This window comes from Aulonocara sp. 'chitande type north' Nkhata Bay, linkage group LG18 (assembly GCF_057382095.1).
Source record: "Aulonocara sp. 'chitande type north' Nkhata Bay isolate Kocher_YH1m ecotype deep benthic linkage group LG18, A_spYH_male_GT1.1, whole genome shotgun sequence".
Classification (NCBI taxonomy): domain Eukaryota; kingdom Metazoa; phylum Chordata; class Actinopteri; order Cichliformes; family Cichlidae; genus Aulonocara; species Aulonocara sp. 'chitande type north' Nkhata Bay.
In genome coordinates, this window is record NC_141361.1 from 24,110,350 (window position 1) to 24,122,112 (window position 11,763).

Sequence of the window (11,763 nt, forward strand, 5' to 3'; positions counted from 1 at the left end):
GCGCGCTGTTTCGTTTCATTTTCCGACACTTGTAGCTACACGTCTGAGCGCGAGCGCTGCGTCTTGCTCGCTCACTGTACTGACGTCAAACCAGCATGGCGGTCAAGGTGACTTGTGGTTCGCTCTCCTAGCGTTTTTCAAACCTCTACTTTGCCATGTTTGCATGTTTTCTGTTCGTTTTCTTGTGTATGAGCTATCGAAGCTAGCCTTTCTGCTCCCTTCCGGGTTGGCTCTCTCGGGCTCGGTGTATACCGACGCTGTAGCATCCCTGCTAGCTGCCGCACAGCGGAGGCTGGCCTTGACGAGACATCCACGAAGCCCGGAATTAGCGAAGCAATGCTATACAGCTATCGGACTACTATTACTGCAGTGATTAAACAAAATCACTACCGCTAGCCGAACTCCCATCTTTTCACAGCAGTCAACTCTTAGTTTGCTCTCATCTTGTTGCTCGTTTTAAACTATAACAATGAAACTGTTTGTGTCCTTTTCACATCAGTGGAGTGTGCTTGCTAGCTGGCTACCGGATAACGGTAGTTTTGATTTTTGTAGAAGGGCTTGGCTTGTTGGCTGGTGGGCTTTCCTACATGGCTCAACTTAAATGTACGCCACGTCGCAGTTCTTAGCTTTTATGTATTTGCCGCAGTGGGTCGGTTGTCCTTCACGGCAGTGGACGCTTTCAAGGAGACATCACCCCCTAAAGCTTTTTTTTTTCTTGCTCGCTTTGCTTCTTGCTATGTCCAACTCTCCGCTTGCAAAACTTGCTTTTGCTTTGTTGGTGTTTTAAAAGCACTTTCGAAAATGTCATCGTTATTTTGGTGTGTGCTGTTTTAGGTGCAATCTACCAAACGCGGGGACCCAAGTGAGCTTAAAGCAATCTTCCAGCAGGTAAGCGCTAACAAAAATAGTATGTCATCTTATGCATAACTGCATATTAACTCGATATATCTGTTAAACAACTGTGTTGTTGCGTGGGGGGTAGTCTGAACTGTTTTTTTTTTTTTTTTTTTTTTTGGTGAATGAGCTTGTAAAGTTGTGTCATGAGGTTTAAGTTACAGCATAAGCCGGGGTGTATCTGAATGGCACATTCATTAGTTAGCCAAACAGAGCTTTATTTTTCCTCACTGAAGTTAAAGCATAAAGTCAGTTGTAGCTTATTCTTGTTTGGTCACTAACAGCGGATGTGAGTGGTTGATACAGCGTTGCAAAAGTGTAATATGTTTTTTTCCTCAGCTGTCTGCTCGTATTATCAATATGTGTCACGCTGTCATACTCGGTGGTTGCTCTCCGAGCCTGGTTACCTCATTTAAGCGATCAGGTTGAATTTAGTTGCATGTCCGAGGATACTGGTCCATGTTTGACCGTGTGATGCAATGAGAGACTGTGGTAACAGCAGACTTTGCTAACCTTCAGCTTTCTCCACTGTCTTCTGTGTGGAGAGTGTGTGACCTGCTGCGTGGTTGTCCTGCCGGTCAGCAGTTTTTAGCACACTGACAATACAGAAGGTCAAATAACTTGGAAACTCCTGCCAACAAACATTAGTCCACGTGTGCCTGCTCGTGCTTGTGGAAATGTGTCTCTGACATGTCATGGTGTAGCTGCATGATTCGTGACCTTGGTGGTTCAGGTGCAGCATAAATAGTCATTACAGTTTGGTAAGACGCCAACAAGTGATGCAGGGTGGTTAACTTGATAGCTTTTATTAATGATCTGCAACTGTAACAAAGTTTGTGTAGTTTCTTGCTGTATAATATTTGCATCTCATGACTTGTGATTTTAATTTGAGGTAAACAGTATACAGTGTGTTACTGTCGTTTTCCACTGCTAGTGTCCCTGTGAGCTCCTGGGAGGAGACACCAATTCCTTTGGTTTTGTATGAAGGGCGTGTATATAATGGCCTGCATTTGTATAGCGCTTTTCTAGTCCATAGGACCCCAAAGCGCTTTACACTACATTCAGTCATTCACCCATTCACACACACATTCACACACTGGCAATGGCAAGCTACATTGTAGCCACAGCTGCCCTGGGGCACACTGACAGAGGCGAGGCTGCCGGACACAGGCGCCACCAGGCCCTCTGACCACCACCAGTAGGCAAACATGGGGTTAGTATCTTGCCCAAGGATATTTGACATGCAGCCAGGATGCAGCCTGGGATCGAACCACCGACCTTCTGATTAGTGGCTGACCTGCTCTGCCACCTGAGCTACAGCCACCCCCATAATTTAAAAAGGAAAAAAAAACACCAAATGAAAACACGTGGAGCTATCCACTGTGACAACCCTTTGTGAAAGTAATCACTGTCATGCTCCACTTTTGTCTCCAAGCACTGTGGGCACACAGGTCTTTGGTTAGGGTTAAAAAGCTGTAATGTCAAGTGTCATACTGGTGGATTGGGTGAACTTATGAATCAAAATGGCAATACCTGTATTTGTTTAGCATGTCTTTTAAGGCATCCAAGATGATGGTATGTTCTTTCTCCTCTCAGTATGCCAGTGTAGAGGGCAAGGATGGAGAGAGGTTCATGACCCCAGGAGACTTTGTCCAGAGGTATCTAGGACTACATACACAGATTCACCACAACCCCAAAACTGTTCAGCTCATCGCTGCTGTGGCTGACACCACAAAGGACGGGTATGTACTGATAAAAACACTGCATACACAAGCTCTCAGTTTATCAGCACTAATTGACAATTTATTGAGACATGTCTGATTGCTATTACAGCTACTTTAGATAAGATAAAATACACAGTGAAAAAAAAAAAAAAAACCCTCTGAAAAGTGTATCGCTTTATTCAGAAATGAAAGATGGTGTTTCTGTCAGTCATCGGCTTGCCTTCTAATTCATACAGAAACATAGTGACCGTGGGGTTTTTTTGTTTGTTTGTTTATTTGTTTTTTAATAGGGGTGATAAAACTGAGAAAATGTATTGTTCCTTGAACTAGTATTGCGTGAGCTCGCCTTTGCTTCATTCCACAGTCTTTAATCTCTTAATGATGCCTTTAAACGTTAAACCTTCTTTTTTCCTCTCTCTCTAAAACCCACACACCTTTGCAGGCTGATTTCATTCCAGGAGTTTCTTGCATTTGAATCTGTGTTGTGTGCACCGGACGCTCTCTTCATAGTAGCTTTTCAGCTGTTTGACAAGTCTGGAACTGGAGACATTTCCTTTGGTATGTGTGCATTTATGCCTTATTTCACTTAAGATAAGATAAGATAAGATAACTCTTTATTGTCATTGCACAGTCATACATAGTACAGTAGTACAATGAAATTGGAAAAACTGTCCTACGTCGGCACTACATATAACACAACACGACACGATATGACACATCACAACGTAACAAACAACACAACACAGTATATTAACTTAGTATAAAAAAGAAGAATAAGTGTATGTGTATTGCACACTGTTATTATTGCACATTAATTATTATTGCACCTTGTTATAAATATAAATATTATTGTTAATATGTGTAAAGACTGAGCTTCATGCAGTTTCAGAATGTTTCAGCATGGAGTTTATTGCGCTGCACTGAATTCATTCCTGTTTGTCAGCAAAGAAATTTTCATGCTTTGCTGCAGTGTAGAAGTAATTTCCCAACATGACATTGTTAATCAGATTATTCCTTAGGCTTAAACATTACACATGGATGAGTTTATGTAATTGTTCCCATGCTGTCTCCCTTCTTTCCAATACCACACACGCAAAACTCTGTTGTAGAAATGAAATGCTTTAACCTCAAAGTTTAAGAAAGACCTGCTAAGATTTTTTTTTTTTTCTAATGTGTATCTGTGCTGCAGAAAATGTGCAGGACATCTTCAGCCAGACCACAGTGCACCACCATATTCCTTTCAACTGGAACTGTGAGTTCATCCGTCTGCACTTTGGACACGACCGCAAGAAACACCTCAACTACCTCGAGTTCACCCAATTCCTGCAGGTATATTGGGGGCCTTTTATGCTTTCGTTTCTTTGTTTCACTTTTCCTTTCTCAACATATTGTGTGACTGACTTTATTTACATTATTTACACACTGTCTTGCGATGTCTTTTTTTAGGAGCTGCAGTTGGAGCATGCACGCCAGGCATTTGCCCAAAAGGACAAAGGCAAGAATGGTGTCATCTCTGCCCTGGACTTCAGTGACATTATGTCCACTATCAGACACCACGTGCTCACCCCTTTTGTGGAGGAGAACCTTGTCTCGGTGAGTGTTGCGGCTCTTCAGACTGGTATTGTAACCTGAGTTTGAAATGGGATTAACGTGATGTAAATCAAAAGCTTAATCTTTGCTGAAGTTTTGATCACTCACAAGTAGAAGTGTAACTAGAAGTGTAACCTGCTGTGAGGTACTGAAATTTACAACCTCACCAGAGGTGAATCCTGTTTAGCTTCTCATCTGGGGTTATTAGCATTAAAGGATAATATGGTTATTTTGAACATGACCCTGATGTTTTTAAATGATCTTTTAAGCGTCACACTCATGCTGAGTGTTCTCTTAGTCATCGGTGCTTTCAGACCTTCCCACTTTGAAGCATAACCTTTTTGGCCTAAAAGTGTCAGAAGTTCCCAATTTTTACAATATGTCAGTTATTTTAAAGTTGATCCTGTGACCTCATGAAGAGATTATTTTTAAAAGAAAAAACTTGCTGATGAAGCCGTACCTGATGTGCATTGCCTTTCTTCTTTCTGCCAGGCTGCCGGAGGAAGTACCTCTCACATGGTCAGCTTCTCTTACTTCAATGCCTTCAATTCTCTCCTGAACAACATGGAGCTTATTCGCAAGATTTACAGCACACTGGCTGGCACGCGGAAGGACACGCTCGTGACCAAAGGTGCACATATCGTTACATTACTGTGACGTTGTGGCTTTCTGTTTCAAATGACATGTTTCATGGTTGACAGTCATAAATGCTGATGTTTAACTGAAATGTTTCTTCCTGACCTCTCTGATCTTCAGAGGAGTTTGTTCATGCAGCCAACAAGTTTGGTCAGATCACTCCTATGGAAATTGACATCCTTTATCAGTTATCAGGCCTGCACTCTCCCTCTGGGTAAAGACACACTCATGCCCAAATTCTTACATTCAGTATGCATTTGACTGATATTTGCATACAATGCTGATAATGGGGAAATGACCATGTTTTTCAGGCGCCTGAACCTTGCTGACATTGACAGGATAGCTCCACTAGAGGAGGGGTGCCTGCCCTATCACCTGGCTGAAAGCCAGAAACAGGTAGGATGCTTGTAACGGGCTGGCTACACATCCTGTTATTAATAACTGACCTAAAACCAGAACAAGATTTTACTGTGTATAAATATTTTCAAACCTCAGTGCAATGTTTAATTTAATACAGTATGAAAAACAATTTAGATGATATTATTTGTGTTATTCATCAGGCCCACGGAGATACTTCAAGGTCTGTGTGGCTCCAAATTGCAGAGTCCGCCTACAGGTTCACCCTGGGCTCCATTGCTGGAGGTGATCTCAACAGTGCTCTCTAACAGACACATACCAAAAACCTGTTATCTCATTTAGTGGATTCTAATCAGTCTGACTTTGGGTGTATTTTTTGTTTTTAATAGCCACGGGGGCAACAGCTGTGTACCCCATTGATTTGGTAAAGACTCGTATGCAGAATCAGAGGTCCACCGGATCCTTTGTTGGCGAGTTGATGTACAAGAACAGCTTTGACTGTGCTAAGAAGGTGCTGCGCTACGAGGGCTTCTTTGGCTTCTATAGAGGTAGGCTCACCTCCTGCCTGTTTTATCCTCCTGTCTCTACACAGAACGTCATACGTTTCACAACTTATGTTATTTTCTTATCTGCAACACCCAATTTATCTTGCTAAAAAATCAGTGTAAATACTTTTATGTATTTTTTCACATTTCTGTTTGCCCAGTATTGCTAATGAAAGGAGAGTCTTGTAACCCAATCTCTCATAATGCCCCACAGGTCTGGTTCCTCAGCTCATAGGTGTGGCACCAGAGAAGGCTATCAAACTTACAGTGAGTACTCATAAAAGGCTTTTTATGACCAAACGGGTCCGGGGTCTAGGGCTGGGCCATATTATACCGTTCACGGTAATACCGGTATAATGTTAGGCAACGATAGGAAAATGAAATATCGCGATAGAATATGAGTAAAACGAGAAAGCGCAGTGCCTTTGTTTTCATACGCACATGGCTGATTGTTGAGTGAAACAGATGAACCAGATTTGGTTTGTAAAAATGGTGCAACTTCAGTGATGTGGAACTGGTTTGGTGTTTGTCCGGCAGATACACGACAAAGCACATTTTTTTGCAGAACATGCAAGCGGCCGTCGTTATTGTCGTATTTGTCGGACTAAGATGCTCTTAAATGTGGGAGTAATCTGGGTCCTAAACTCCGTATTGTTCAGGTCAAACGAACACTGCAGAACACTGAGAGTTAAAAACTGTCTAAATTCTTTCATCTTTAATAAAACGATCAGAATTGCTGCTTTACCAGGTGTAACTATGAAGTTTAACTTCCAGGCATCCATGAAAACAAAATTTATTACATTTAACGGAGTTAGAAGTTAGCAGGAAGCTAGCGGATGTTAGCTCGCTAGTTTCGCTAGTTACCTAAGCATGATATAGCATGTTCTGACGGAGAGATTTCTGAAAAAATTCGAACGTACAGCTCTGCTATCACTTCCAACATAAATGAAGACAGGAAACTAAACAGCAGTGACGTTTGTAGGGTTACTGAAGTTGGGCTAGCTGGTATACAATGATGTGCTATGTGATCGCTAGCGACACAGCTATGTTAGCATAACATAAACAGTGAAGCTGAAGGACGAACACTAACACTTTTCCACTTATAAAAGTTAACGTTAAGGTTCCTGATAGTTAGAGACAAATGTAATCGCATGGCAGGATGCTGTAAACGGACCAAACTTCAGTCAGGAGAACAACTGAGATAATCCATCCACAAGGTACAAGGTTAGTCATTAATATACTGCAGCAACATGGGAATAGAGAAGCTGCCAGAGAATTCAACATTAATGAATCAATGGTACAGAAGTGGAGGAAGCAAGAAGAATGAGTTTAATAAAGTTTGATTTATCTGACTGCTTTGTTTCGCTTAATGTGCCTTATAATCCCGTGCACCTTATGGTCCAAAAAATGCGTACTGCACACTGCAGTTTAATGTTGCAAAGCACCTCTTTTTAACTTCAGTGGATATTATACATGGTTATGTTCAGGATGTGTCAGCCCATTTCTACTGGAAATGCCTTTTGGTTAAACTTTCAGCAAGGAATTTGCATTTGCACTGTTACATTTTTATAAAGCTTTAATGTACATAAAAACCAGCTTCTTGTTTAAGTGAAAATAAATGGAAGGTTGTCTTTTTGCGCTAGTAATGTTGTGGAGTTGTATTTTGTCTCGCATCAATTATATCGTCAGTTATATCGTTATCGCAAATATATATCGTGATAAATATTTTTGGCGATATCGCCCTGCTCTACCGGGGTCTCCCTCAGGGTAACTACCAAGTAGGGTGCTCCACCCTGCGAGAATGAAACGCCTTCAAGAGCTATTTGTATTTGCATTTCCAAACGCTTTGTGATTGGTGTCTACTTTGGTTGCTGTGGGGTTTTGTTTTGTTTGTTTTTTTTAATCCAATTTTGGTTTCATCATGTTCTCTCCACATTGCTTCACTGTAGTTTGGAAACCTCTAGGTAGTTAAGAGGAAATCTTACTGAATGTTTTTTCCATTTCCTGTGTCACACACAGGGTTAAAAAGCCTGGACTTCACTTTTGGTACATTTTTGTGTTTAATGTTTAGAGCAGTCTTTCTATTTTTAGCTGTTTGTGCAGCCAATGTCAAAGTCCTTCTGCGCTAATATTTACATGTCCTTTTTTTTCCTTTTTGTATTTTTTGAAAACGTCCATTATTTTTGAGGCACTGTGTCAAGATCAATCACAGTTACATCACTCAGTATTTCCTAATATGCTGGAGACTACCTGAACTAAAGCAAGAGCTTAAAGGGTTCACAGCAGGGTTGTAGAAACTCAGATTATTGTTAGCAGTTTTAGTACAGAGAAACCAGATAATGGGGGACTTCCTCTGTAAGTGTTGAGATAAGGTTCTTGTAGTATAACAATACATTGGCTTAAGTAAACATCACTAAATACAAAAACGCTGCAAAAGCACACAAAACACAATGGAAATGGAAAAGTGTTTTCCGTAACTTTTCCGTCACGTTACCGTCTCCCCAAAAACATTTCTGTTGTGTCTTTTTCTGTTTGTTGGTGTTTTCTTAAGTCGCTGTGGGTTTGACCTCTCAGGGCCACCATATAAAGATGCCTGTACAGCATTTCAACAGTAGGGGCAGTAGGGCATTATGTTGAGGCAGCTCCACAAAAGTAAGATTAAGCTGATTGAGTTTGTCTTTTTTTTTTTTTTTGGGTTTTTTGTCCCACAGGTGAATGACTTTGTAAGAGATAAGTTTACCGAAAAAGATGACACAATTCCTCTCTTCGCTGAGATTATGGCGGGTGGCTGTGTAAGTACTGAGTGCCAGACTTTCTCTCTTTTCCTCTTTTTAATGAATGAATGTGTGAATGAATCAAAGAGTACTCAGTAAGAAAATGTGGATAGTCACTTAAGAGTGTGTGCAGTAACATGCATGGAGTCCTCTCATTTGCTGCGTTAAGTTGCCTGCAGAGTCCGATTTGCGTTACTAACAGTGGATGCACTGCTAATTTGCTCCCAGAGTGAACCGAATGTCCAATGCAACATGTTCTTTTTCTGTTTTTGTTTTTGATAGCGTTGTTCATCTTTACACACATTGGCCCAGCACTCCTTACCGTCCGAGGAAATGGCAAAGTAATTGATCGATCAGGATGTAATTGTTACTTTTGATACTTTTTCATGAGAAAAAAAAACTTGGTTCCCATCCCTGAGCTGCATACATGTGAGATGCAGAAGCAGATTTAAAATTGCAAGCGTGGAAAAGTCATCCGTTGCCTTCTTTCCTTGTGTATTTAGGCTGGAGCCTCTCAGGTGATCTTTACCAACCCTCTGGAGATTGTGAAGATCCGCCTGCAGGTTGCAGGTGAGATCACCACTGGACCTCGAGTCAGTGCACTGAGTGTGGTCCGTGACCTGGGCTTCTTCGGTCTCTATAAGGTAACATTCTTTGAAACGTATGAAACCCTCTCCAGGTTGTAAGAGCAGTCTGTAATCATGAGAGTAGCAGTACAAACGGTGTTCTTTCCTCCTTGGTGGAGAAATAAATTCTTTCACTTAAAGCTTCTCGTATCTATGGACACTTGCCATCTTTACATCTGGTTTTCACTGTTGCATTTTTCTGTCTTTAATGTGTCTTTTTAGGGTGCTAAAGCTTGTTTTTTAAGGGACATCCCCTTCTCAGCCATCTATTTCCCTGTGTACGCCCACACAAAGACTCTACTAGCTGATGAACAAGGCAGGCTGGGACCTTTGCAGCTTCTCAGTGCTGGAGCAATCGCAGGTGATTATAATTCACAACATGAAGTCAGTCAGTGCTCCGTATTAGCATGCCATCTGATCTGTGCTACAATTTATAAAGAAAACCATGAGAGAAATATGTGCATACTGTTTTTCACTTCCACTTAAAGCACAAAGACCATATTTTCCATTAGCTTCATGACTCCCTGTAACTGTTTTCCAGGTATTCCTGCTGCCTCCCTTGTGACACCTGCTGATGTCATTAAGACACGTCTACAAGTTGCGGCAAGGGCAGGGCAGACCACCTACTCTGGAGTCATCGATTGCTTCAAGAAGATTTTGAGAGAGGAAGGTTTCAGAGCTTTGTGGAAGGGAGCTGGAGGTGTGTGGCTGTGTATCACTGGACAAGTAGATGCGCTGTGTCTCTGATTGTTTTGGGGTTTTTTCAGTTAAACTAACCTAAACTGTTTGGGGTTTTTTTGTTTTGTTTTTCTTTTCTCCAGCTCGTATGTGCCGATCTTCTCCTCAGTTTGGTGTGACTCTGGTGACTTATGAACTCTTGCAACGGTGGTTCTACGTTGACTTTGGCGGACAGTAAGTTCTTTTTTTCTTTTAAATATGTGTGTCCAGCTAAGTCTTCTTCTGTTTTGTATCCATATAAGTATTTAAAAATATGTTTGGAAAGTTGTCAGCGCTCCTGTGATGAGAGAGAACAGTGTGCTGTAGCACAGTAACATTGCTATATTACAAAGCATTGTAACACATGTCCGTATAAAAGAGACTTACAGTGGTGCCACAAAGTATTTGGATACATTAGGTATAAATTATCAGAGGAGATGGCATTTATTTGAAATGAGGATATCACAAGCACAGTTGTGAAAGGGGGGTTCCAATATTTGAAAACATTTTGAGTCATGTTTCATGTCAATCTTGTAATTTGCTGCTCTTTAAAGGCCTTAAATCAACCACTTTCCTTTGTGGTCTAAGTTTTCTTTACTGCACTCTTTTACCCTATTTTATCTCTTTAGTGATGTTTTTGCCATGTTTTGCTCCCTTATGCAGTTACATTTTTTTTACAAATTCCCTCAGAAAAAACAAAGTGACACTTAGTCAACCGCTTTGGGGTTGATTAAGGGAGGCCGTCTCATTTAAAAACAGACCTTTTGAAGTCCATTAAAGTAGTTATTATTATGGATGGTTCAACCATAAAAAATACATTTTGATGCCTACAAAGTTACTAAACAACTTTGGTTGTGAAATGACTCGTCATGTCCTCTCCTCTCTGCAGTCGTCCAGCTGGATCCAAACCCAAACCCAAGTCTCGAATCTCAGAGCTTCCTCCCATCAATGTGGACCACATTGGAGGTTACCACCTGGCTGCAGCTACCTTTGCTGGGGTGGAGAATAAATTTGGACTCCACCTTCCCAAATTCAAGTCGTCCGGTGTGGCTTCCATACATCACCCAGCTCAAGCACCGTAGAGGTCTCGATATCCATATCATTTCATCATCCCTCTCCACCATTACCAGGAGCCAGACACTCAGATAGACACACAAATGAAGCACACACTCCACAAAAAGAGGTCACTGACTTAGGAACAAACACCACTGGCCCATTACTCTCTTCGGGGTAAAAGGTGTGCTTCAGTGGCCACTAGCCAGCCATAGAGGTGGAGAGCTGCCTGCAGCTGTACAACAGAGCAGACAGCGATGGGGACCAGAATCTCTGACTGTGTTCAATCTTCAGTGGCTGTATGCTCCTGGCAGCTTCATCTTTTCTCTTCTTCTCAAAACGGAGCCTTGGGCACTCCTCTGTCTCTCATGATATGATTTTCATTTTGTTTTCTGTCTGATACTCAGTATGAGCAGGACTTCTCTTCTTGGATAGAGGGTATAGGAAATATTAGATTGATCTGCACGGTATGTGGGGCTTCACTGTCAACCTGTCCTCATTCAGGAGGTTTGATACTGTACATATTGTATAACTGTACTGACCAGATGTTACGAGAGAGCTCCATAACATTCAGTCAACAGAACAGTTCAGTAACTGTAATGTTATGGCACTGTGGGGCTTTGGGCCCTCGCCTCTGAGAATCACTCTTACTGATGTACAGAACTTTTCAAGTGTTTTCTTGATTTAAAAAGAAGAATCATGAGCAGAGAATTAGTTCTTAATAAATTAAGTGTATCTCATTTGAGTCATTGTATTTTAATGAAATAAATAATCCATATGGTTTTAATTTTACCAGTATGTCTCAAATTTTATTCCAATGGGAAAGTGCAACCATCCATTGTATCAG

General features: G+C 41.3%; 1 protein-coding gene across 1 annotated transcript; it reads left to right on the plus strand.

Annotated features, from left to right (window-relative positions):
- Window positions 1-11,708, plus strand: LOC147308610 (electrogenic aspartate/glutamate antiporter SLC25A12, mitochondrial-like). The gene is made up of 18 exons (XM_086273605.1): window positions 1-107; window positions 835-888; window positions 2,491-2,636; window positions 3,061-3,176; window positions 3,808-3,947; window positions 4,065-4,211; window positions 4,701-4,839; window positions 4,965-5,058; window positions 5,156-5,240; window positions 5,405-5,486; window positions 5,591-5,749; window positions 5,961-6,013; window positions 8,458-8,538; window positions 9,024-9,164; window positions 9,369-9,507; window positions 9,688-9,846; window positions 9,968-10,058; window positions 10,753-11,708. Exons 1-18 carry the CDS (start codon window positions 96-98, stop codon window positions 10,943-10,945), a joined length of 2,031 nt encoding a protein of 676 aa, XP_086129731.1. The 5' UTR covers window positions 1-95; the 3' UTR covers window positions 10,946-11,708.
- Window positions 11,709-11,763: the final 55 nt, after the last annotated feature.

Coding starts and splice junctions, on each gene's coding strand:
- LOC147308610 (XM_086273605.1), top strand. Junction 889..2,490: donor TTAAAGCAATCTTCCAGCAG/GTAAGCGCTAAC, acceptor TTCTCCTCTCAG/TATGCCAGTGTAGAGGGCAA. Junction 9,165..9,368: donor GCTTCTTCGGTCTCTATAAG/GTAACATTCTTT, acceptor GTGTCTTTTTAG/GGTGCTAAAGCTTGTTTTTT.